The sequence below is a fragment of the Lagopus muta genome, chromosome 7 (genome assembly GCF_023343835.1).
Source record: "Lagopus muta isolate bLagMut1 chromosome 7, bLagMut1 primary, whole genome shotgun sequence".
Classification (NCBI taxonomy): Eukaryota; Metazoa; Chordata; class Aves; order Galliformes; family Phasianidae; genus Lagopus; species Lagopus muta.
Window position 1 is genome coordinate 35,325,189 of NC_064439.1, and position 26,863 is coordinate 35,352,051.

Consider the following 26,863-nt stretch of genomic DNA (forward strand, 5'->3'; position numbering starts at 1 on the left):
ATAAGGCCAGATTTTTGCAGTGAGGTGTAACTAATGCTGTCATCCAGAAGTAGTACAGTTCCTCACTAAGTTTAGGAAAAATATGTTGAGGTAAAGCTCTAATATCTCTGCTTGCCCACCAATTGCTCTGTTTGATATTGATAATGTTACTTTCTAGGTGAGTTGTAGTGAAGCTGAATCCATGGTCATGACAGTTGTTTGATCAGCACTGTAATGGATTTTGTATCCTGATTTTTATTTGTGTGCTTTTCATACCATTGCAGTTATCAATCCTCCTCCTGTTGCAAGATCTGTTTCATATTGTGCAAGCCCATCATCTCTGGAGCAACCCAACAGTGGAAATATGAGTCCTGCTTGCAAAGTTTCCTCAGTCCTTGACCCAAACTTAGGTAACAAAGATGGAGACTCACCTTCTTGCTTCTGTTAATGTTAACAGTAGTTATAGTATATGATGACCATGGCTTTCACGTTGCAGTGAGGTGGTTTTACTAAAAGACACAGACATGCATAGCTTTTCTCCTCTATGGTAATATTTAACTGGAAGATATGGTAACTATCTTTGAAAAAAGAATCCATCAGTTTGTTTAAATTCTATTTATATGGTAAAAGTTCTGTATGTGACAGACATTGAAAAACACTTCACTTGTAGTGAAGTACCATAACTGATGAAAAAAAGGTTTTGTTTAAATAGAAAAGGCAGAGTAGAAGGGGCCATTGCTTTTTATTTTTTATTTTTTTCAAACTTTTGAGGTATTGAAATTGCATACTTATGAGCAATAAAGTAAAGAACAAACGCACACGAGGTTAAACATAATACCGGAATGAGGTCAGATTATAATAAGGTATTTTGGGAAAAATAAAAAGATGTTGAATGAGTAAGTTCTCCTCATAAACATTTTTCAAATACCTCAATCATGAGTCTATCAAAAGAGTTTGTAAGTCAAAGAAGTGGTCACAAGCTTATATGAAATAAGTCCTCAAGGAAGCTGAAGAAGTGAATTGTTAATGTTCTCCGCAGAGGAACTTAGGGAATCTCCTGAACTGCAGCCTTCTTTTTGAAAAACAAGTTGAGAGATGACCTTAAAAGTGGTAAAATGTGTAGTAAATAATCACAAGAAAAAATGATATTTTCTCAGTGTGTGAAAAGAAATATGGAATTGACAAGCTAATGAAGCTGTGCAGCTGGGCTATCATTCAATTTGCCTTCAGCACTATAGAATTGAAACATATGGATACAAAACTGGCTTTTAAAGGGATTCTGAGAAAATTCAGAAAACTTTTAAACTGTGATTCCCATTTCAGATGGTTAGAAGAGAAAATAGTAAACTGATTAAAAATTGAATGAATTAATATATGTGTAACATGATATGTGGAAATTTGGCATTTATTTTGCAAAACACATGAATGTCCATTGGAGGACAATGGTGAACATTTGAAAAGAATTTTGAATGATCTAATGTACCCAGATTTCCAGAAAGCTTGTAACAAATTACAATAAGAAATAAGGAGGAAAGTTAATTCACATATGAATGACTTTAAAAACTAGGAAATAAATAATACGAATAAACAATTTCCACAATGAATTAAGGTTAACAATAAAATTCTATTGCTAATCAAACAATTATGCTGCTTGAAAGTCTGAAAAGGGGAGTGAACAACTTAATATTCATGTACTCAGAGTACTGTATTTGTGGCAAGACAGTCTGTACAATATACGTAAAATATTGGGCCCTGAACTATCTGGTGGTCTCAGCATTATTGTGGATTTTCCTGTTTCACAAAACAAAGTGAAAACAAACAAACAAGCAAAAATGTAGCTCACTGACAAGTGCTATTCACAGTCAAAATTCTCTATCCTGGCTCTGACAAGAAGCAGTCTCAGATCTTTAGGAAAAAAAAAAAAAGAAAAAGAAAACTATAAGAAAAAGGTAATTATGGAATGAAATTCCTGTCTTTGGTAAAAGCTTCCTTCATGAATTTGTTTAATTAGTTGCTGTTGCTATATCACGTGTTGGTCTACAGTTAGTAGTATGGTTAATAATTAACGCAGTGCGTTTTGATTTGGAAACTTCATATTGATTTTCTAAGTCAAATATGTATGACATGTCAGACTGCACTTGTTTGGTATACAATAAGAGTGAAAAAAATCTATAATGGATACTTAATTCCAATGAATCACAAAATGAAATAGTATGTTATCCAAAAATATGTATTGAACACTTACCCTCCGGGTCAGCAGCACAGAATTTCACCACAGATTGTGTTGAGGTAAACAGAGAAGTGAGTAATTTCATTACGATTTTGTAGAGGAACAGAGCAAGGACAGGTATATTCACCCTGACACTATAGGAATAAAAAATACGTGTAATTCCCCATACTTCACATACAAGCTGAAGAATATAGCAGAAGTGCTAGAGTACAGGACTACTTAACAAAAACATAGCTGAAAAATGAGGTGGGATAGAATACAGGAGTACAAATAGTAAAAGCAAAAAGAAATGTTGATAGAGAAAGGAAGGGAAGCAGAGAAGTGTTAACTGGTCTTTCTAATGTGCGTCAGTATGATCTAAGGCCTGAGTTGTAAGAAGAGAAAGACCAGGTGATAGTCAAAGGGACAAAGATTCTTGGGAATAATAATCATTACTGTGGCTTTCCAAGACAGAAGGGAGGGAACTTTCTCAGGATCCACCACTTACTTTTTACATTAACTCTTTACATCTGACCAATGTTAAAATAATGCTCTTTTTTTTCCTCTTAGACTGTGCATGTTACACATGTGTTAGGTTCAAAGTATTATCAATATCTTGTTGTATATTGTATTTACTCTTGAGGTGGCAGTGGAAGAATAATACTTTATTAAAATACAGCAGTCTTACGAAAGGGCAAAAATTTTTAATATTGTGTGTGCAGCAGTGCATATTAGTGAGCAAGAAGTCAGTTTTGATAGCATTTTTGTGACAGTGCAAGATAAATTTGTGATATAATTACATCAACTAAGGAATATTTCATACTGTGTACTTTGTACCAACATAACTTCACTGACAATTTGGCCTCAGTTTAAGAACTTTGAGAAAGGGATTCTTAATGTAATTTTTTTTTAATCATTCAATTTAAATGGATTGGGTAAATCATAGTTACTTTATTTATCATACTGGCATGTGTATTTGTTGGAAAGTACTGTACTTCTCTGATACACTGCCACCTAATCTTGCTATTTTGTTCCAATTTCTTCTACTTTTAATTTTGCAGTGTTTGTGAACAGCTGATGTCAGACATTGTTGTCGTATTACTTTTGGAGGGACAGCATGTCCCAAGTCTAAGTGCCTTTGTTATCTTGGGGAAAAAAGAAGTGAAGGTCAAAGAGCTGAAATGCAGACTTGTAGATGTTACCTAACCTCATGTTCCGTGTTGACTGGGGATGGATAGTATCCTGTGCTGTAAGGCTGAGCTTTGTTAGCACTGCTCCAGATTACTTAGTGTTTTTTTTTTTTCAGAGGTTAACTTCTGTTCTAGGTCCCTGAGGCAGTGTCTTACACCCAGCATTCATGATTAAAGAAACAGAGTCTGAAATAACTTGAGGTCTTTACCTTGATAATATATTCCTTATTGCAGTACTTCTTCATCCACTATGTTTACCTCACTTACAATTTTTGAACAGCTGATGCTGTTCAGGCTTTTTGTAGGTTCATACTTGGTATATTAGTATTTAAGATTCAAATTTCTTTTCTATCTATAAAAAAAACCTTCAAATCCTAGCTTCTTATTAGAAAGTGATTAATTACAAAAGTGATTAACCTTCTGATTATGTGTGAGAATATTTAAACTGATTCACAATCACACTCTGCTTCCTCTTAGCTGGTTTCATGAGTATAGCAATTAAACTGTTTGTGAAAGTTTGGTCTTTTTTAATTTGTCCTGGTTTTGTTTTGTAGGGGAAAAGAGAAAAAATAACGAACCGTATTCTCTGGAGGACTCGAAAAGACCAAGGGTTATAGGAGATATTCCTATTGAGTTGATCAATGAAGTGATGTCAACAATTACAGATCCTGCGGCAATGCTTGGGCCAGAGGTGAGGAACGTATAGACCTGATCTGTCTGTAAATGGCCCATTTTTAATAAATGTTCCGTATGAACTGAGTAAGACAAGAGTCCACAAAACTTGCTATACTATCAGTATGAAACATACAGTCTTTAAAAGGGTATTTTAGGTAAGCAAACACTATTGGTGAAATGCATTATTAAAATGAAGAATAATCTAAATTTTCTTAAGGCTTTGTGTGCTGTTTGCAAAGAGATTTGAAACTATAATAGTGAAGAAGTTGTTTTGAGGTTATTTTGTAATATACTTTTTTTAGCAGGATAATTCCAGAGTACACTTTCTGTTGTTAATCATATATACAGCATGTCAGACAAGGCAAAATATGTTCAAGTCCTGCACAAGGATGAAAGACCCAAATTTAAATCTTCTGTCTAGTGCAGAAGAGCTGATCTAAACACTTAGTTGCTCCTTCTTCCACAGTTGCTCTTTTTTTCTCCTGGAAGAGAAAAACAAACAGAATTGCAGAATTGCACACTTTTTTTTTTGGCTGGCTTTTCCTCCTTCTGTTCTCTTTGCCAGGCTATGTTTTGCAAGCAGCTCTTGTTTGCCAAGATTTAGCTAGAGAGTGCTGAAGGTTTGGAACCACCTACATTTCTTGCTCAAGATATACACTGTGACTGATGGCTTTGCGTATTTACAGTCTGGATGTTGGGCCTGGCAGTGACTAGAAACTCAGCAGCCAAATTTCTTTTAAGAAAGTAAACAGTATGTACATGCAGGAATCTTTTGGCATTGTAAAAGGATCTTGGAAAAAGTTGAATTGACTGTATGAATTTCATCTCTGTGCAAATATGCATATGCAGTTGCTAGATATATAACGACAAAAACAGTAGGAATTAAGAAATTCTCTTTTTTTTCTTTTTTCTTTTATGATAGTGATGTAGGTAGTGGAAAGCACTACTAAAATGAAAAGATAAAGCTGTGCCTCCAAAGCCGTTAAAGTCTCTGGTTTGCAATATGTGTAGGCAAATTCATTACTATTTCTGCCCAAGCTAAAGAAAATGTGAAGACGTGGTGACGTGGACTTCAACAGGATGAATGCTGTCCCCTGTCATGTTTTGGAACTTGCTGAGATATAGAAATCACTGTTGATACATAATCTTGAGAAGAAGCTTGAATATGCCTTTGTGTATTGTAGCACAGATTTTGTATCTGCTTATTTGATGTTGTCATTTCTGCTTAAAACAAAATAAAAAGTAATCATCGACAGCTCAATTTTTGTATAACAGATGGCCTAGGAAAAGAACAGGGTTTGTTTGTTTCTTAAGGTTGTTGCATCAGAGGATGTGAAATACATACAGTGTGATTGTGTTCCTCTTTCATACAGACCAACTTCCTCTCGGCACATTCAGCTCGGGATGAGGCAGCAAGACTGGAGGAGCGCAGGGGGGTGATTGAATTCCACGTGGTTGGGAACTCCCTGAACCAGAAGCCAAACAAGAAGATCATGATGTGGCTGGTTGGTTTGCAGAACGTGTTCTCCCATCAGCTCCCTCGAATGCCAAAGGAGTACATCACACGTTTGGTTTTTGATCCGTGAGTACAGCTGCAGAGGAGTTTCATGAGTGAAATGAAGAGAACGTGATGCTTGTTGTAGGCAGTGATTTTAGAATGGACCAGCCCAAATACTGTAGAGGGGAACTCTGCCCCTGCTACCCTTTTTACCACCTCTTCCAGGCACTGTGAATCTTGGCCAGTCCTACTGGCAACTAAATACTTTTTTTGTGGCTGAATAAATGAATGCTGAATTAATGAAGCTCCTACATATGTTATTCTTATGAATGTTAGAACCAAAAATCAGAAAATAATTATGGTGTTTGTTAGTGGTCTCTGGGCCCATACTGACTTGCAGACTGCTCCATCCTGTGTTTTTGGAGTTTGTAAACCAAATGGCAGCAGAGATTGAAGGCTTTTCAGTGAGAAGAACTTGTGGAATTGATGAAGAACAGCATTTAAGTCAACACGGGGAGAATGCTTAGAATCACTCCTCACACAAGTACATAGCTTTTCTCTTTATCCGTGCACATTTCCTGCCTTGCTTTAGGTACAAATCTACACCACAGGCACTTGTAGAGAGATATACTGGCTGTAGCAGCATCCGTAGGTTGCATGTTGTCCTGCATCCACCCTAGTGAACTGATGAATTGTGTTTAAGCAGGAAAAAAGGGTTTTTCTTGGGTTCATGGATATTTAAGCTCTCTCCATTCTGATTTTTATCTTCTGCTTAGCTGTTGTACTACATGGACATTTTTCTTCTGTTTACAACACTCTCTTGCTGTTGATTTCAACCCTTTTCAGTTTCAAGGATGTCAGGTATCAATCTTCTTTTTGATCAATAAATTAAGGCTATCTGTAGCCCTGACAGTTTCTTTACCTTTTCCTCACAAGTGTCTATTTTTTCACTGTTGCACTTGTTACAGAGTCTACTTCTAACCAATGTGTTTTCCCCAAATTTCTGTGAACAATCCAGTTCACAGTCCAGTGAGGATCTAGGAGTCTACTATGCTGACTGCAGCTCTTCACAGTGTAACGTGCTTGTAGGCTCTTTGCTACATGTCAGCAGAGACCACAAAAGGAGCTCTGCTTGAGCTGATCTAGACAGCTGCCCAGCATGGTTAGTGGTAGAGCCTACCTCCAACACCAGTGATATCAGCCACTGTCTTTGTGTCTGATATTATTGCTTCAGCAGTTACGAAAACATTTCTGGAATGATTTCCTCTGCTGTTAGCCTTGCTAGCACTTCCCTCTGCACTACTCTCAGTGCCAACCAGCTCTGCTGCTGCATGCTCTGTGCAGTCTCTGAAGCTCTGGCAGCCCAGTGCTGGGAAAGGTGGGAAGAACTTCAGTCTCCCAGCATAGGAGACCAGCCCTGGGACTTTATCCTGCTCTCTTCAGAAGAGATCAACAAGGTTCTTATGAGGACCATCACCAGTCTGGAATCTTTTGCTTCTCCTCCGTGAGGATAAATGCTGCTTGATTAGGAGGTAGCACTGAGAACTTTTCTGAATTCAAGAGTCTTAGCAGCACTGTGATCTCAAGCATAGGCTACTGGTTGAAGAAGTTTAGGTTCCACAATAATCAAACATATAAGTAAATCTTGAAGCAGTGGTCTTGGGCCATGGCCTCCTCCCGCATTTCTCTAGGCCCTTCTTTATTGGGAAAGACTCTTCTAGTAGGTTGATAAGAATTGCTGGTTGTTAAAGTGCTCTTCAGTATGGATATAGCTGGAGAGCAGACGTGCTTGAGAAAGAGATATAGATATTGCTACGGCAAGAATATTGCTCCCCCTGGTGCCTTTTTTGAACAGTTGACCCAATGGAAGGAAAATGAGTAGCTTGGACAGCTGACCCAATATCTGCCATGATGTCCAGAGACACTAGTTGGAGACCTACACTGAGTAGTGGGTAGACACAAACCTCATCCGATAGGAGACAGTGAAGTCTAACTGTTCTCTTCCCAAGTCTTTTCAGCTGTTAATGTAATCGTGATCTATTTTGTTCTTATTTCCACAGTGGTCATCCTTAGTAAATCTTTTTTTAACAACTCAAACACGAAGAAACAAAATTAAAAAGACAAGCTACTACACACTGCTGTCATTCTACAAATAAAAAATACCAAAATAAAGACAAAAAAGAAGAATATGTACAATATATATATATATACATATATATATATATTATATATATTTATATATATATACAATATATATATATATAAATTCTACTTCGACAGTGACATTTATAATGCAAGTACATTTCAGACTGACCTTTTTTGGAAGTGGCTCATTTTTGGCAGCATCTTTCCTTCACACCAGAGATATCTTCTCTGAATTTACAGTATTGTTTATACAATTTATATTATATTATGTACTGAATAAGCTAGAGAACACAGTGCAAATCTTTCCAGACCTTGAGGATGGTGCTAAAATTCTTGGTCCTTGATGTGAGAGTTCAGATTGTGCCTTGCTTTATCTTTCCTGGCATTCAGTGTAAGTGCAACTGAAATGGATATTTATTCTGGTCTCCATTCCACTAGGAATTGCATTAGAAATATGAAGTGTCATTTATTGCTTGATCAACTGTGTTGGAAACTGATGGCATAGCTATTCAGAGTACATGCAAAAAAACAGGAATCCCTTAGGATTGTTAGGATTGCTGTCCTGTAACTCCATTAATTTCTAATTTAGGCAGGCTAAGACCATACTGAGAACTATGCAATGGCACAACTGTCAGTAATGTAGTCAACAAAAGCAATATAACTCTTATTAATAGGAGTACTCTAGTATGTAGGAGTACTTGGCAAGGCTAGGACATGCTGCATAATGATGAATTTTATGGTAAATTCAAAGCATGATGTTAAGACAGAAACTCTTCAGTTATACAAACAGATATCTTAACAGAAGCATATAGAATTGCAGTGGAACCATGGAAAGAAGTGAATCAAGTTTCTAAAAAAAGGAAAGTAATGGCACATTATGTACTATGTATGTGAATTAAAATGAATGTTATTTTTGTCTACTCAGGAAACACAAGACTCTTGCATTAATAAAAGATGGTCGCGTTATTGGCGGTATCTGCTTCCGAATGTTCCCTTCCCAAGGATTTACAGAGATCGTTTTCTGTGCTGTGACTTCCAATGAGCAAGTCAAGGTAAAATTAACTCTCCACTAGAGTTTATTAAATGCATATGAGTTCAGTTTACCACACATATACTCCTAATTTTGTAGTCACATTCAATATATTGGGCTACCAAACAAAAATTGAATTTGAAAGATACAGTAATTCTGAATATACTATAGAAAACCTAAATAATTGTGCAGATTTAAAATCATCAGAATAATAGTAGGACCATTTTCTAAAAAAAAAAAAAAAAACAAAAAAAACCCCCACACTTTCCTCAACACAAAAATAATGGTAATTTTTCTTCCATTCTTGGATTATTCACCCTTTGGCAACTGCCTCTTAGTGTGGCTTAACACCTCACAGTTGGCTGAAATAAGCATGGCTTGCATGTGTTTGTAATTTATGTTCAATCACTTTATGATGTTACACATCATCAATGAAAATTAGGTATATCGAATAAATTAGGTATAGTTTTACAACTCAAAATAAGCATACACTACTTTGAATACTTGTTTTTGAGTCCGGTTTACAAAATGTTCTCAGTGTTGAGCTGTAATGTTGAGAGAATGTAAAGCATTATAAATGTACAGGAGATTCTGCTCCCCTTCGCCAGGATTACAGGTAAATCTAACTGAGAGTATTTAGTTCAGGATTCAGCCTTTAGATGGTGCTGTAGCTATATGTTTTTCAGTTGAAATTGTTAAAGCTGAGATATGGATTGATTTAGAGTTTCTAGCAGATGAACAAGCAGAAACTGTGTGAAAGCCTGTGGCAAGTTTTAGTACTTGAATTATATTTGAATTTATGATACTCTTTGAATTTATAAGGTTAACATTTCTGTGGTCACAGTAGTATATTAAAAAAGTACTCTTAAGTGTTTTATATGAACAGTAACAGAGCATGCTGTAGGTATGTTTATTCTGTGCTTAAATAATTCATAAAAAGTGTTTTAATTAAAAGCATTCAAATGCGCTACAGGAGTTAAGCTGCCAAATATTTGTTGTGATTCTCAAGGGTTAACCTTTCCAAATATAATGGAGCAAAAATCTGATTCCTCACAGTGCCTACCTAGGTTGCAAATGCACACATGAAGCACAATTTGTTCTGTTACCCTTTGGGTGCCTCAATGTTTGTGGAGTTGAGTTCACTGTTTCTTAATTTTGGCCCTCTCACATTCCTTTGTAAGTAAGATTACCCCTAGCAGCAGATAAGTGAGAAAAAACAAATGTTCACGCAGGGATATCACTGCAAACTCTTGGGAAAAATAAACACATTTTAGTGCAGTTTGAGGCTGGAGTAAGAAATATGGATACTGTTTTGTGTGTGATCTTTAAAAATTAATTTGGTTTTGAGATAGACTGATGCTGTATTATGAAATTATTTTAAATTGAATTGTGCGTGACTTTGTTTCTCTTTAGTATTGTTGGACTTTGGCAAGCATTTGTGAGAAGAAATAAATGCTGGGAAGGTTATAAAAATAATAAGTCAACTAAAAATATTTGAACTAATTGTCATCATAATTTCTGGAATTTCTTGGAGACAAAAAGATGACAATTTGTGTTAGAGATTTGCTGCTTTGGGATTATTGGAATGAATTGCAATGTTTCGAGTTGTAAGTAAAATGTCTCACACCCAGTTTCTTGCACCCTGTTGATGAGAAAGGAAGTGAAAAGCTTGGGTGGCTTATGCACTTAATTAAAACGTTTTTCTTGAAAATTTTTGAGACTTCCTGTCCTCTGCAGAGTTATGAAATTTGCAATTAAAAAGTCTCTTCATTATTTTCAGCACTTCTAAGAAATACTATCCCACTTAACATGCCATCAGTTGTAAAACTACTTTGTAATTAATGCTGTGCACAATATCTGCTGCTTTAACAAATGACTATTCTGCTCTAAGAGCTTCCTCAAATTCAGAAGTATTTATTTTTTCATACACAGTGTCTTCATTTTGAATATGAGGTCTGAATAACAGATGCTCTGAACAATATCAGGAAAGGAAAGATAAATGCACTAATTTTGTGCCTGGAGTGGTACATTTTTCAAGAATGTATGTCACTACCTTTTCACTACTAGTGTATCGCTGTGTTTTGTTTTGAATTTCAACAGTTACCCAACTTGCTTTTATCTGCTGTTTTCATGTTCAAGGCTATTAAATTTTTGAGTCATAAGTACGTATTTTCTAATATAAGTGTCCCAGTTACATAAATAATTTTTTTCCCCTGCTTTTAAGAAAAGTATTCAAAAACATTCTATGTACATTTGTGAAAATTTCCAGTTATTCTTTAAGACATTATAATTTGAACATATGGAGGAACAACACATTATTATGGAATTTCCTGTCTTTTGCATTTTTTTTTTTTTCTCACAGCAGAAGGGGAAAACTATAGCTCACTTGAAAGTGTGAATAAATGGAAACTTTTGTTTACTTTGGGGTTGAATGAAAATGAAAATTATTTCTGTGTGCAGTCAGAAGGCATAGCTATTTATTTTTATACTACTTATTGTGGTAATAGCTATTTCACTATTCCCTTTTATGCTCCATGGTCAAACATGAAAGAATGAAAGATGAAGGAAGAGGCTGTTTCTGCTGTAGATATACAGAACTCAGTAAAAGAGAGGCCAGAATGGTTTTCTCTAGGAGTTGGTGAGGCAGTCCCTTTGTCTTGCAAATTTTAAGTGATGTGACAAAGACAGGATGCCTTATTATTACAATATACGTAATTTTGCTTCTATTAGTAGATGGTAACTTAAAAGAAAAAATTTTTTTGCATGTTGAATTACACCTTTCAAGACAATGTACCTTTTTGAGACACACTTTACTATGAAGAAAGATTGAGGGAACTGAGCTTGTTTAGCTTGGAGAAGAGAAGGCTCTGGGGAGACTTCATTGTGGCCTTTCTGTACTTGAAGGGAGCACATAAACAGGAGGAAGAACGGCTGTTTACAAAGGTGGATAGTGATAGGACAACGGGGAATGGTTTTAAACTGAGACAGGGGAGGTTTAGGTGAGATATTAGGAGGAAGTTTTTCACTCAGAGGTTGGTGATGCACTGGAACAGGTTGCCCAAGGAGGTTGTGGATGCCCCATCCCTGGAGGCATTCAAGGCCGGGCTGGATGAGGCTCTGGGCAGCCTGGTCTGGTGGTTGGTGACCCTGCATATAGCAGAGGGGTTGAAACTGGGTGATCTTTAAGGTCCTTTTCAACCCAGGCCATTCTATGATTCTGTAATTCCGTTTCTACCCCTAGAGAGAGAATAGGTTTGAGGCTCTCCTAGATTAAATCAGGCATCAGAAGCTGCAATACCTTGTTTCTTGCTAGGTCACAAAGATATTCCTACAAGGCTGAAAACTATTAGGTCTGGAGTACACCTCACTAAGTCATTTATGACAAAATTTTTAAAACAGGATATAGAGGAAGCACTGCATTTTGTAAACAAGTTTATAATAACTGTTGGTTCACAGTGTCTAATATTTGCAGTCCCCAAAGGCTTCAAACTGTCTTTGTTCTCCCACATTTCACACAGGGTTATGGAACTCACCTAATGAACCATTTGAAGGAGTACCACATCAAACACAATATTCTCAACTTTCTCACATATGCAGATGAATATGCTATTGGCTACTTCAAAAAACAAGTAAGTCACACTAAGAAATTACTTGATGCAAGAAGTTTACTTCTAGAAGTGATCGAACTGAATAAACAGAGTAGTTAGATATGCATAGTGTGAAACTGCAACTAGACATAAGGAGTTTTATTTTTACCTTTTATATTGTAAGGGAGATGAAATGGAAAATGTTCCCCAAAGGGTATGTAGAACTTCTCTGTCCTTGGCAGTTTTCAAGACTGGACAGAGCACTGAAGAACCTGTTCTGATGACCTCCACAAGTCCCTTCCACTCCCACTTATTCTATGATTAAACGTACAACACTGAATTTGTTCTTTACACATCAAGAATGAATTAATTGTAAGCTTGTGATTCTACTATAAGACCTATGCAGACAGACTCCTTTTTGCCTCTGAAATATCTTTTCCCAAATTTGAAGTTGCTCAGTGTCCAGGTAAGACTGAACGCTTTGACTGTAAATGGTGAGGCAGAAGTCCTGGTTGGCTTCCTGTTTTTTACCAAGGTTTTATATAAACCACTGCAATGTAAGAACGAAATAGAGCCCATATGAGAGTTTTACACTGATTCTATTGTGTTTCTTTTTCACTTTACTTTTTTTTTTTAACTATATGAACACTGCAGCATATCAATATATATTTTCACATATATGTAAAATTATGATTTGATTCTAAATTATCACAGCTCTTTCATTTAAAAATACATAAAAAGAAAATTGTGTAATGACAAGTTCAATTTATTTCTTTTTCAGGGTTTTTCCAAAGATATTAAAGTACCAAAAGCAAAATATGTTGGCTACATCAAGGATTATGAGGGTGCCACGTTAATGGGATGTGAATTAAATCCAAGGATTCCCTACACAGAATTTTCAGTCATCATTAAAAAACAAAAGGAGGTAAAAGCTGAAATGAAACACTGAATATTGTCATCTGTTTAGATGGTCAGAAGCCATATAGGAGCACTGTTTAGAAGCAGTTCATTTAGTATCAAGTTTTCTCTCATTTTCTTTGATGCTTTAGAGTGTACATTTTTCTTTAAGGATTTTTTTTTTCAAGCCTCAGCGCCATACTTCTGCAATTTAAGTCTTAAAAAAGTACTGATATTTTGAGCTGTGTTTAATAACTAAATTGATTCATTAAGATATATTACGATTTTAATGCTTTAATGGACAAATCTAGACTGGGTTTTCTTAAATTCCAGGTCGTCCATTTTTGAAGTTAATGTTAGTGAATCATAGTTTTCAATATAATAACAATTCATAAGCAAAATAGTTAAGACATTTCCAGTTGTGTTTAAATACCTTCCTAGACATTTAAAGAAATAGAAATTACAAGGCTAACTTTATTCTTCCAAGGATAGTCTAATCTGATCACTTGTAAAGCATTTGATAAAATACTTCTTTGTGAAACAATCATTTTCCTTCCAGTAGAACTATTTGGCCTATGGTGACAAAAAGAAAGAAAGAATTTGAGGGTTGTGCATTTAGTATGCTTATCTCTTCTCTCTGGTGACCAAGGGAATAGCATGAAGCTGCATCAGGGGAAAGTTACACTGGATATCAGGAAAAGGTTTCTTACCAGAGGGTGGTCAGGCACTGGAACTGGCTCCCCAGGGCAGTGGTCCCAGCCCCAAGCTGCTAGATAGTTCAAGAAGTGTTTGGGCAGTGCTCTCAGACATAGGGTTTGATTTTTAGATAGTGCTGTGAAGAGGTGCTTTTCAACTCAGCTGTTGTATGATTCCTGTAAAAAAAAAAAAAAAAAAAAAAAATTAACTTACTGGGAAGGTTTTGATAACTAAAGTCCATATAGCACAAATAGTTATTTTTACCTCTTCTATCTGTTTGTTTGGGTTACTCTTCAGATTCCAGTGTTCTTTTGGACCCATCATTTTCTCATGGATGGGATGTTGTTGGGTGGGCACATAACACTTATCTCTTGTAGTTTGCTACTGTTGTTTCTCTTAAACATGCCTAATAGAAGTATTACAGTTATAAGCTCAAACCATCTGGTTGAGGGAAGCCTTTTTTGTCATTTACAAATAGAATATAGGGTCCGAAAAGTAGAATCAACTTTGTCTTCCTAAAGGTAGTCTTCAGTAAGAACATCTCTGACTAATATCTAAGCAAAACCTGCATTTACATGCAGGCTTTGAAATCTCCAGGTACTTCTAAAATACTGCAATATGAGAACAAATGTGTCTTGAAATTTCTGACCAGGATGTGTGGAAATAGTTCCCAAGCACCAGATGTTGGAGTTAAGGGCAGTTCCCCAACAACTTCCAGGAAGTTTCCTTCCATACATCTGCCACCTGCCCAGGAACTTTGCAGGCTGTGATCAGTGAGCTATGACTCCTTTTCTCCAGACCTGTACCTAAGCAGACATCTGAGAGACTTGATAGACTCATCTACAGAATTAGTGCTTGGCCAGGTATCTTGCCTCTGTTAGCCACTTGTATTTGTAAGGACCATAAGATCAGGGTATGAGTGTTTTTTTGGTCATCACAGTTCTTTGTTACTTTGGAGCACATCAAATCTTTTTGTTTTCTCTGCTGCTTAATTACAGATCATTAAAAAGCTCATAGAAAGGAAACAAGCTCAGATTCGAAAAGTTTATCCTGGCCTTTCTTGCTTCAAAGATGGAGTACGACAGATTCCTATAGAAAGCATCCCTGGAATTAGTATGTATCAACCTCTTTAAATGTAGAACAGAAGCAGAACAACCCAAGAAGTATCCAAGATAATAAATACTAATACAGTCACTTATTTATTTTTTACTAATATGCAATTGATTTTTCGTGTTAATTTGATTCCAATGAAGATTATTGCATTTCCATTACAGCTGATGTCTTCAGTACTTCCTCAAGGCATCCAAGGCTGATGCTCTTTTGTGTACGTGTTTAATTTGATTTACATCAGATCCATCTTTAATTTATATCACAGTATAGTCAGCAATTTCGATGTCACCACTGATGCACTGCACTCCTGAATAAGGCTGAATTCTGTGTTAAACATGGACTTACATGGACTTAGAACAGGATAAAATAGATTCAGGACATTGAAGTATCTTCTTTTTTTCTTTTTTTTTTTCTTTCTTTTTTTTCTTCTTTTTTATTTGCTCAGCACTGTTTTTCTGCAGTTTATTCTATTTTCTTAGGGAATCAAATTGAACAACCTTTCTATCTTTTTCTTTACAGAGGTTATGGTAAAATATGTACTGAATTACTTTTACAAATGGGTGTATCACATATCACAAAATAATATTTTTAGAATCTTCTCAGCAGTCTGGAAGAAGGGTCATGCAGAAAATTGAATGGGGCTCTAAGTTAGGTTGTTGCATTTCTTATTAGAAGTAGCTTTTATGAAAACTAACCTAGTTTGCTATGACAGTGCTGAAATTGCTTATATTTTTAGAGTTGCCATAACTCAGTTAATGTTTTGACCTACTGTAGTTCTCATGTAATCTCTCATGCTGTTGGTGTACAGGAGAGACTGGCTGGAAACCAAGCGGAAAAGAAAGAGGGTAAGTGCTGCACAGAGAAGAATGAAGTGGATTTGAGATTCCTTTGAGAAGTCTTTCAGTAATGTCATTTGAGATTTCCTTTCCTTCATTGGAAAACAGATAAAAATCTGCCAGGGATGTGTTCTTAAGATTTTTCTTTTACTTTTTATTTTGCTTGAATTTTTGGAATTGCTTTTAGGTATGATGCACTTTGCTGGGATGAAGATCTGGGATTCAAACTAATCTTTTGTATTAATATTTTCTTTCAAGTAAAGAGCCCAAGGATCCAGATCAACTTTACAGCACATTAAAAACCATCCTGCAGCAGGTGAAGGTGAGTGCTCGTTCTAGCTTACCTTCTATAAAGATTTTAAAATAATTTCTAATATAGAGTTTCCATATTAGATACCTTACTTTTTTCTTTACCAAAGAGCCATCAAAGCGCTTGGCCCTTCATGGAACCTGTGAAGAGAACAGAAGCTCCTGGATATTATGAAGTTATAAGGTTTCCCATGGGTAATGCCATTAACATTTTTTAAGTATAGTGTTTAAAAATCTTTATAGCTAGAGGCATAACAGACAAATTGTAATCTGATTGTTTTGTGTTAAAAGATACATTATTTACAGCTGGATAACTTGCAGCTCTGAAGTGCTAAGAGTATGAAGCTGTCATTTGAAATTTGAGTAGTCTGTGATCTTTCTGAAGCATTTATGAAATACTCCTGTGAAATCTCAGTATGCCCTTAGAGACTCACTGTGAAGCTCTTAAAAGATGCAGACATCTCAAAACCTCTGGGATTTAGCTGGTTTATGGGACTTGTATGAACAGTTCTTGCGTGGTAACTGGTCATTGCAGTTTCTACTGCTATGCTAAAAAGTCTGATATCAAACTTTCAATAACGCCTGTTCGAATTGCTTTGGAAACCAGATTTAAGCTTTCTAAATCCCATAGAGAAGACTTCATCAGAAGTGCAAGAGTTTTGAATTCAACCCTTAACAAAGGGCTTGCTTGCTTCAATTTAAATTTAGGAAAATTCTTTATTCAACTGCAATACGAATCATTTCTTGTAACTTTTATCTTTGTGTTTTAGACATGCCAGAGCTATATTTTTTTCCCCCATGCAGCTATTGTTTATGTGGGATTACTTGCAAAGGAAAGTACACAAAAACTGAGATCATTTTTCTTCGCTTTTGACTGCTGTCATGTAACCTCTGCTATTCTAAATAGATGCTTATTTTGATTGCTGTTGCAGCAGACTTAAAAGTCAATCCTGGTATTCCTTCATTGTTTATGCAATGCTCACCTCCATCTTTCTGACTTCTGTATCTTTTAATGTTATTAGAGAATGAAATACAAGTTCATTGCAGGCTGCTATCAATCCTTTTAGTGGAACAGTGTTCATGTTGCTTTGTATAGACTCCTGGCCTGTTTGTACCAATTTGTGTACTTATTAAAATAGCAGCCAGCTTCCTCAGTCCCTGACACAAATTTATTTTCTAGCAACAAAGAAAAAGAACGCTGTGTACCATCCCTTGGCAGAGTTTTCTTTCTCTGCTTTTCTGATGCCTGTTCTCTTCTGTGTTCATATAGAAATAAGGATTTTAAGTTAACATGCGTTGCATGATATCATGGTAACTCTTTACTTGTATGCTCCTCAGGTCTTCTCCAGCAGAGCTCACAACAGCTCTGCCTCACAGAGCGTTTAGTGGAGAGTTAGGGACACTTCACACCCAGAGGAAACTCAAGTATGAGAACGCACAAGAATGAGTTTTGAAGAATTAAAAATAAACTCTACACAAAATTGTTCTTACAGTAAAATGTTGCTTAAGGCCACGGGCTCACCTGGTCTTGTTGAAACTGAAAAGTGGAATAGGCCTTAAACTTACACAGTTAGAAATAAGGCGAACTGCAGCTTCACCATTTCATGTCAAGTGGCACATCAACATGAAGGGATATTGCATAAAATACTGTTTGAATCAAACATTGTTAATCTATTTTTTTCCTGTACAGATCTCAAAACAATGAGTGAGCGACTCAAGAATAGGTACTACGTGTCTAAGAAATTATTCATGGCAGACTTGCAGCGAGTCTTTACAAATTGCAGAGAGTACAACCCCCCCGAGAGTGAATACTACAAATGTGCCAATATACTGGAGAAATTCTTCTATACAAAAATTAAAGAAGCTGGATTGATTGATAAGTGACACTTCTTTTTTTTTTTAAACGACCAAACCAATCAGTGTGCCTACGTTATGGGCAGGGGAAGCCATTATATCTGAGTTGTGGGACTATAAGGTTTTGAAAAACTTGTGTTTAATGATTAGCACTTTTAAAAACCCTTTCAGTTTTGCAAACATGTATTATAACAAAGTTACAAAAATTATTTTATTAAAATGCTTTATAATATATTTAATTATTGATCTTTTTGTGTTCCCACTACCGTATGTTCATCATAACCTTCCCAGTGTCAGAAAAACTACAAAATATGGGAAGTTGCACTTGTTTGGGAATCTGAAGAAAATTTCCAGACAGTTAATGTTATAGCTTACCTAATGCAGTAACTACTTGGAAAACTTTATGATTTTTCCCCATTAAAAACAAAACACAGTAAGGGAGAACAAAGGGAGGGAGGGAATATCTGAGACACTTATTTCATTGTAGGATCTTTTTATAATATATTATTTTTTAAAAGAAACACTCAGCTGGTTGAGAAGCTGTGAGAGAACAGCCAGTTCCAAACAAGAACTGCCTACAACATTTGATAGATGCAAGTTTTTCTATTCCTTTTTTTTTTTTTTAATAGATACTAACTTTCAAATTGTAATATCATAACCACTATTAAAAGAGATAATTAAAAAAAAAAAATCAGACTAGATATGTAATGTCATAATAACTTATGCAGGACATAAGTACTCAAAATATCTTTAAAGGCTCCAATTTAATTATACTATATTTAATTTTAATTGGCTTAATGACATTAAGGTTTTGATGCACTTCACGATCCACCCCATATAATACTCTTCACTCATAAATTCTTCAGGTTATTCAGCAGAGACAAAAGTACACAAATGTCAGTGTCTTTCAGCTTCAATCTTATATACTTGCTTCTGTGGTAAACTGGATTTTCTACCAAGCTTTATTGTAAATACTTATTAACTGTGATTATTTAGACCCAGGAGCATATTAACATTTTACAACTCATGTTAGCATATCTTCAAATTAAGCACATATGTAATATATATTTTGCTGCCTACACTACATTTAAGAGGTACTTCTAACTTCCTAATTGAGATAGGACAGGCCAAAAAGTCATCACTTGACATTTTCTAATCAGTTTGTAACTATAATGGTTTTGTGACAAACAAATTTAACTCTCAATCTTAGTGTTTTATATTTACAGATGATACACTGGTAACATTCAGTAGTTATAAGGCTGAAAAACCCCCACCCTATGCTGCATCAAGGAATATATTCCTGCAAAATACCTGTGCAATGTTGAAGCAGTTAAGTAGAGTCAGGAACTATCTGGTAGTAAACGTGGTATATGCAAAGTATTCAAAATGTTAACACTAGAATTGCCACAGTGTTTCACATGAGATTAGTCTGACCTACATTTGGATCTATAACTAAGGTACAAAGAATTTTTCTTTTTTTAATTAGCCAGTACCAGATGCTATGATCCGGTTTTGTAGATTGGGCCTACAGGTGCACCTGTAAGCTTAGTATCCTGTGAAATTTTGTTATTTTCAGAGTAGATTTTCTTATTGTATTTCAATCAGATTGTCTCTTCTATATTGAAACATTTGTTTTCTAATTTAAGAATTAATATTTTCATAGATACTGTGCAATAAAGTTACAGTAGAATGTGGTTTTGCAAATGCTTTAACAGCTGATGAATTTTACATTTGTAAAATTAATATATTGTATTGGTACAGAATAGTTTTAAATTATATATGTACAAAACCTTACTTGGTCTCTTCTTCTTTTTGATTAGTTCCTGCATTGCAAATATACACACTGAAGCAATTTCACAACTGAGTACCATGAATCCGTAAGAATGCAGTCAATGCATTTTTTACGTGCACTTGAGAGAATCTATTCAAAAGTTCATCCGGAGCATTTAGTTGACTACAGTATACAAAGCTGAGATGAGAAAGTAAGGAGAGAGGTGAAGGTTCCAAGTATTCCACCTATTCCCAGCTTTCCATTAGCTGAGCTACAGTGCTGTTATCCCAGTCTCTTTAAGGACTCGAACAATTCTTTGAAAAACCAAGTGAGTCTTAAAGTGAGTCTCAAAGCATGTCATTCGCTTTTTTCTTTTTCTTTCTTTCTTTCTTGTCCACTAGCCCCTTAGTATCATAATGCAAGGCACTGGGAAGTAAACAGTCACATAAAAGCATATGGTCCATAAGGCAGTAAGTAGCACTCAGAAGAGATTTAGTGTTTACATAATCAAAACACTAAACACACAATGAAAAAATGTTGCCAGTAAATCAAAACATTTATCACAGGAGAGCACTAATAACTTTTGAAGCAGGACAGGCAAGATAGGCAACCTTGCAGAGCAAGTAAAGAACCTGTATTTTTGTACTTTCCATTACTTATGTTGAATGCAGCTTTCCTCTTTTCATTAATGTATCCATTAACACTTGTAAATGTTCCTGAAGTGAAGAAATGCACTATATTTTAAGTGCTATCGAACCTTGAAATCTTGCTGGATAGCTTCCTTCCAGCTAACTTTTTCTAGCTTTCTGCCAATTGTTGTATCAAATACTAAGTTTTCCTCTGGTTCTTATACAGGAAGATGAGAATTATGAAGTACATAACAGTAAAGCTCAGTACTGTGGCTTACAGTTTACTTCCAGTTCCCAAAACAGAAAGCTTTTCACAACATTTGCAGATAACCAAATAAGATTAGGAACAAAGCAAATTTAAGTTTAACTTATGTTTATAGAAGTAACAACTAGAATTGAAACTTTTGAGAGCTCACACAACATAACTGAATTACAATTGAAGTGTTACTTCCAACCATACTCAATATGAGAAGAGAAGGAAAGGAATGCACTGGCTTTCACTCTGTCTATAGGTGACACTGCTACCCTTCAAGCAACTATGGAAACCCTGTAAAAAGGACTCCAATCAACTCTGAGTTCTTTCCAACACTAACACTTTTATTATAGGCTTCAATATGAAACTGTTACATAAATAAAGATCTGGATAACATTTGAACTTCAGTACCTGAAGTTTGCTTGCGCCAACCACAGTCAGATGAAGCAGGATGTAAGTCAGAAAATTTTGCTCTTCATCTTTTTCAGATATTTCAGATGTATTTACAAATTCACAAAGTAGGATGTCTCCCAAAAGAGCTTAAGTGGAATCACCCTAGCTATAAGTAATCTCATGTCTTCTACATCCTTAAGAATAAGTCATTTGATTAAAACCAAAACCCACTTTGTTTTATATCCAGTTAAACGCCTAGAGATAGTTGTATAGTGTAAGTTTGCTGGCTGAAGGATTGATGGATTTCCTCTCTTCATAGTCCTGTTAGCATCACAGAAAATCTCAACAACCACCAACAAATTTCTCATTATATTTTGAAAGAGATTTCTTCTTAGTGGAATTGCGTTTAGCATCTTTCTTCTGCTTGAAAATTGGAGAATTCAGAAAGCATATATCTGTAAATGGATCTCCTCTTCTAAGTTTCCTGTTAAAAAAAAACAAAAAAAACCCGAACACTTGAGTTCTCTTTTCTTCCTTATTGAAAACATTATCTTCCCATTAGCAAGTTCAATTTCACATCAACTATTTCATACTACTGCCAACAGATTCCTTTGAATATTTTGCTAAGAACTTATTAACAGTATTTAAGTACTCCTCTCAAATAATTTATTTAATGGATTATGATTAACTTTATATCAAACTGAAAAAACACCCACGCTGTAATACTTGGTTCCTTATAGTTCACAGTAAGTGTACAGCTTCTTCGTTTGCGTTTTGGAGATGGTGATCTTTCACCTGCAGGGCCAACAGGTGCATTCCCTTTGCTTAGGAGTGATGAAGCAATGTTAGTAACATCACAGAGATGACCATGAAATGATTTAGAAGGCTGACCTGCAAAAAAAGAAAAAAAAAAAATTAAGAAAATTAGTTGTGCTTCACGAAAGGTTGTTTAAGATAACTCAGGCAATGTCAAACCTTAACAGACAATGTCAATGAATAGAATAGACACAAAGGAAGTCAGCTATAACTATCATCTCTATCTTTCAGTGTCTCCCAGATTATGCTTTTGTTCTCCCTTTTTCAAACTCAGCTTTAGTACACTTTGAACTACAACTAAAATACAACGTTAATTCATTGTTGAGCAATTTCTTAAACAAAACTATCTTTAAGTTCAATTTCTGCTGTGAGGAAAAAGGTGGACAAAAAATGAATCTAATTATTTTCAGCAACATTATTCTGTTTCCATTAAAAAACATAAAAAGCCTAAACCTCTGGAACAGTGATAAAGCTCAATCAAACAGTTACAGAGCACTTTACAAACTTACTAGTAGACTTTTCACTTGATTTATTGATTTCAGTCTTTTTTTCAGTCTCTTCTTTATGGAGTTTCTGCTCACGCTGTGCCAGACATCTTTTAGACCTTGGCCTCACATGGATTGGTGATGTACCCGTCTCATCCACTGAACTTTTCCTTTTTTTTGGTTTGCTCTTATAAGGTACGTAAAGGCTATCATCTGAATCTCCTTCAGTATCACTCAACTCGATGCTATTAGATTCAGATGACTCTTCTTTGTCACCCATATCAGTATCTCTGTCATTCACCTTATTTTGTCGAAAAGGTGTAACATGGATGCTCTCTTCAAAATTAAAATCATAAGCATCACTGGAACCACTCAAGTTGTCCAACTTTTCTTTGCAAGTCTCTTTACCTTGTCTTTTCTTTGACCTTGGTCTGGAAGTATCTTTAGTCCCTCCCATTTTCACCTTCTGATCCTTCTCTCTCCTTACTTGAGAGTCTTCTCTGTTTTTACATGCACGCTGTTTAAGATCTGAACTGTTGCGTGAACTGACCTTTGCAGTTTCAGAATCCATCTGCCTTAATACCAGGTCTGAACCTACTTTGTCCACCTGAGAAATACCCGAATGTATGTTTTCCACAGTACACACATCTAGACTTTTCTGAAGCCTGATTTCATCCTGTTTAAAAGGCTCTTCAGCTGAATCAGATGCTTCCAAATTGTCCAAGATGCCAGTGCAAAGTTCATCTCTACTTGTCATCTTCAAACAGCGGCGCCTGGTAGACACATTCTTTGTTAACATATTACCAAATCCATCTTCGCCACTTGAAGAAACATCTCCCAGCACTGATGCAATGTTGTACACATGAAAATCAGATGTTTGCCCTCAAAATTGAAAAGAATCACATTAAAGCTAAATAGTAACAATACAAAGAGGTTTTATTCAAGTTCTTAATTTGTCAAAACTTATGACTATCTTAGAATTTTCTCAAGAGATTTGTATATCTTGATTGCTATGTATTAGGATAAGTTATGTTTAATACAACCTCCAGACAAAAAGCAGTTAAGAATACTACAATCAGGATTTTCCTGAAGTGTTTTATTTGGAGAGGTTACCCACAGGTCTTTTGTTTCTCCAGTTATTTTGTACTTTTATAGTTGTTGACTTTTTAATTGCATGACTGAAGATTAATTTACTCTGATCAACTGTTTGGTAGATAAATGAAACTAGGTTGCAGATATATGGAAGAAAAAGCATTTTCAAGCTGATACCCTATTTTGTTATGCACAAACATTTGTTATTCAAAAAGCTAACCAGCTAGCCAGTACTGTAAAGCTCAGAGAGTAATAAATGAAAACTATTTGCCAGTTACATCAAAAGCAGTAATTCAGTTTTAACCTTGTAATCTCACACGCTTTCCCTGCTTCTGAATAGAGCAATGCCAAGTACTTCAATTTGTTTACCTTTGTCTGGAATTATTTTGGTTAAGGAAGTGTCATTGTCAAGTTCCTGACAGATCTTGAACACAGAATGATCCGGCTCACTTTTCTCACAATCAGCTTCCAACCTACATTGAAGTACTTGATCATCTCCATCAGCAGGCTGTAGCAGCTCTCTGGAAAAAATACCAAAGGTAACACTTACTGAATAACAATATATTTTGTAACAATGAACTGCTACTTTATAACAACGAACTGCTATTTTATAACAACTGCATCTACTACATAGAATTTCTTCCCCTTTCTCACAAAATTAAACTTACTCTAATGGCATTTTCAAATATGTATTGACAAAACATACTTACACAGAACTTCTCCCTCCTATGTCACTGGAATTATTTTCAAGCAGTGAAGTACACACTCTCTGATTCTGTGGAGAAAATAAATCTTACTTTGACTCAACAGCTGAAATAAGCTCAGGCCATATAAAGATTTTAGAAAGTAGCCCAATTGCACAAAGAAGAGCTAAAAGGACTCCGGGTTGCTTTCATTTGCTTCCTGACTGGCTGACATAAAACACCGTAGGAACTCACTCAGTTCCGTCATGTCAACAGCAACCCTTAACCCAAAAATACATAGTTGACAGGGGAGGGAACTGTGAGGATGATACAGGGAGGAAGACAGAAAGCCATAGAGAATCAGGGTGCACCTCTCACCCTACAGCAGAGCCTGAGTCCTGCTACACACCCACACAGAGGTACTACTCTGACCTCCAAACTGAGCCTCCAATCTCAAAAAATGAGGCAACATAGAGGCACACAAAGGAGTAAGGGAAAGAACTCACAGAAAACCCCCCTCTCCAGAGAGGAAAAGGTACTTACTACACTTCTGGAACACAAATCCTTCGCTGGGCCGAGGAGATCAACTGACTCCAGTAAGTTCTGAGAAACTTTTGAAATTATCTCACTCAAAGCTGACAGTCTAGTCTAATGGACAAGAGAAGGAAAACAACGTTGTTGCTGTTATATTCAGGTATCAGATAATGACATAATATCCTTTCACCAATATTACAAGATAACTAAATTCTGGACATACTGTATAAAATACCTGTAATTAGGAGTTTTAACTGTGATTACAAAGAAAATTCTATGCATTAAGTTAATTTTTGTGAAATTCACAACGTTTAAATTCACAAAGCTATTACTGGATCATTTGCACTGATTCTCACAGCTAGCTTCACCAAATTATAAAGATGTGATTAAAGTACCTCAACCAGTCCTTGTGCTTGCCTGAATGCAAGATTTCTTCGCAAGTCAAACATCTGAAATTTCAGATCTTGATACTCTTTCCTTAGCTGTAGGATAAGAGCTTGAGCATCCCTCAGTTTGAGCTTTTCTTCCTGCAAAGCCTGAGCCAGAGCTTTGTTGTTGGCCTGGAGGCTTTTCATTTTCACAGAGGTGGTGGCTGCAACAAAACAGCACGCATTTCAACTTGGTTAAAAGAAAAAAAAAAAAAAAAAAAGAAAAAAAAAGAAACAAAACAAAACAACTTAGAACACCTATACATTAAGATATTCAAGTATCTTACTTGCTCTTTTGCATTTCACAGTTGAGATCTGGCTGATTTTGCTCAACGTCACCCATTTCTGATTTCTCTTCTCTTTCATCCGTTCCTTTATGTCGCTCAGACTGTCTTTGAAGGGTTTTTTCAGATGCTCGGCCATCTTCGACCTTTACAAACAGAAACGGCAACGGGCTCATTCAGCTGCTGATCCACAACGCCACGCCACGGCGGGTAGCAGCGGACCCCTGAGCAGATGGCAGCCCCGGCTGCGGGCCGCGGTCGGAGCGCTTCCTCCCCATCCCTCGTGCGGCTCGTAGCGGCCCGGCCCGCGCAACACGCCCAGCCACAGCGCCAGCTTACCCGAGAGCGGCGCCGGCCGCCGCCCGCACAGAGGTGCCACGAGCAGCAAGGCGTCCCCGCGCGCAGCCGAGCGGTTGGCGCCTATCCCCGACGTTCAAAATGCAGCGCCGCGGCCGCGCATTGGTGGGAGCGGTGCCTGGCGTCACGCGCGGCCGCCGCTCGCATCCGGGCCGCGCCGGGGTTCCGCCCCTTGCAGGGCGGTGCTGAGGGTGGCTCGCGCGGGGCGGCCGCTGGGGCTGGCGGGTTGCGGCGGGGGTTGGGCTACGCCCGGCTCTGCGCTCCTGTTGAGAGGAAGGGGAGGCAGAATGCGAGATGTTTATTCCATAGCAAAAACGGGAAGAAAAGAAAAGAAGAATCTTTAGATTTTTAACTTCGGTTGTTGTTGTAGCGTGTAACAAGGTGAGACCTTCCCAGGCTTCCTAATCGCGCTTAGGGCAACTCCTAATCGCTGATGGCATAGTTTAGAAGAAAATACCCCAAAAGATACCCAAGGAAAGCCTATTCTCACAAACTTATTTTATAAAAGAAACTGCTCCTATATTCCTTCAAAGAGCTGCAAATAATGTGAGATTTTTGCGGAGAAAGGCCATGTAGCGCAGGGTGAAGTCAATGCTAGATGAGAATGCAGGTACAGGACGTGGTGCTGCAGCTCCTTGCAGTCAGAGGAGTGTTTGCCTCAGTTACGTCACTTGGAAATGATGGCACTGACTGACCAGTGCATGCTGCAGCTCACTGACCACGGACTTTGATGAAGCTAACTTTATAACAGCAGAAAACAAAACAGCAGCGAAGCCGCTGCTTACTAATTGTGATCACTGGTATTCTTGTATCTGAGAAATGAGCATTTCATTGCTGCTGTGTTGTTATTAGCAGTTATTATTGCCTGCTTGACAGCTGGGATGCAGCACGGCAAGCTGATTTTAAAGTGGAAAAGCTCTCACAATTGTGACTGAAACCGTAGTCCAGCCACGTCTATGTGGGCTGCATGTAGCCCAGCCCAGCCTGCCCTGCGGCTGCCCCCAGCATCATGGCGGAAGCTCTGCCCCATGGAGGGATCCAGCCTGGCCCTGGGTGTGCTCCCATTGCTCACAGCAACCAAACGTCACTGTGCAATCAGTACTGCCTGCGCTGTCTCTTTACC

General features: G+C 36.8%; 2 protein-coding genes across 2 annotated transcripts in view; one reads left to right on the top strand and one right to left on the bottom strand.

Moving 5' to 3' along the window:
• KAT2B (lysine acetyltransferase 2B) overlaps positions 1 to 18,643 on the top strand; it is a 39,886-nt gene extending 21,243 nt beyond the window's left edge. The window contains exons 8-18 of the mRNA XM_048952190.1: positions 264 to 389; positions 3,933 to 4,069; positions 5,427 to 5,635; positions 8,622 to 8,748; positions 12,245 to 12,355; positions 13,095 to 13,238; positions 14,905 to 15,019; positions 15,825 to 15,861; positions 16,111 to 16,174; positions 16,272 to 16,356; positions 17,852 to 18,643. Coding sequence (XP_048808147.1) covers positions 264 to 389; positions 3,933 to 4,069; positions 5,427 to 5,635; positions 8,622 to 8,748; positions 12,245 to 12,355; positions 13,095 to 13,238; positions 14,905 to 15,019; positions 15,825 to 15,861; positions 16,111 to 16,174; positions 16,272 to 16,356; positions 17,852 to 18,045 — 1,349 coding nt within the window. The 3' untranslated portion in view covers positions 18,046 to 18,643. The remainder of the gene's footprint in view (positions 1 to 263; positions 390 to 3,932; positions 4,070 to 5,426; positions 5,636 to 8,621; positions 8,749 to 12,244; positions 12,356 to 13,094; positions 13,239 to 14,904; positions 15,020 to 15,824; positions 15,862 to 16,110; positions 16,175 to 16,271; positions 16,357 to 17,851) is intronic.
• A 51-nt stretch (positions 18,644 to 18,694) lies between these two features.
• Positions 18,695 to 25,869, bottom strand: SGO1 (shugoshin 1). Its single transcript, XM_048950838.1, has 9 exons — positions 25,723 to 25,869; positions 25,387 to 25,529; positions 25,067 to 25,263; positions 24,681 to 24,785; positions 24,165 to 24,229; positions 23,824 to 23,975; positions 22,387 to 23,244; positions 21,778 to 21,952; positions 18,695 to 21,545 (listed from the first exon to the last, which is right to left on the bottom strand). Exons 2-9 carry the CDS (start codon positions 25,520 to 25,522, stop codon positions 21,404 to 21,406), a joined length of 1,830 nt encoding a protein of 609 aa, XP_048806795.1. The 5' UTR covers positions 25,523 to 25,529; positions 25,723 to 25,869; the 3' UTR covers positions 18,695 to 21,403.
• Positions 25,870 to 26,863: the final 994 nt, after the last annotated feature.

Bases quoted from the DNA above. Each gene is read 5' to 3' on its own strand.
- SGO1 (XM_048950838.1), bottom strand. From the start codon at position 25,522: ATGGCCGAGCATCTGAAAAAACCCTTCAAAGACAGTCTGAGCGACATA. The intron at 25,264-25,386 runs GTAAGATACTTG...GTTTTGTTGCAG, and splicing joins TGTGAAATGCAAAAGAGCAA to CCACCACCTCTGTGAAAATG. The intron at 24,230-24,680 runs GTAAGTACCTTT...TTTTCTCCACAG, and splicing joins ATTTGTGTTCCAGAAGTGTA to AATCAGAGAGTGTGTACTTC.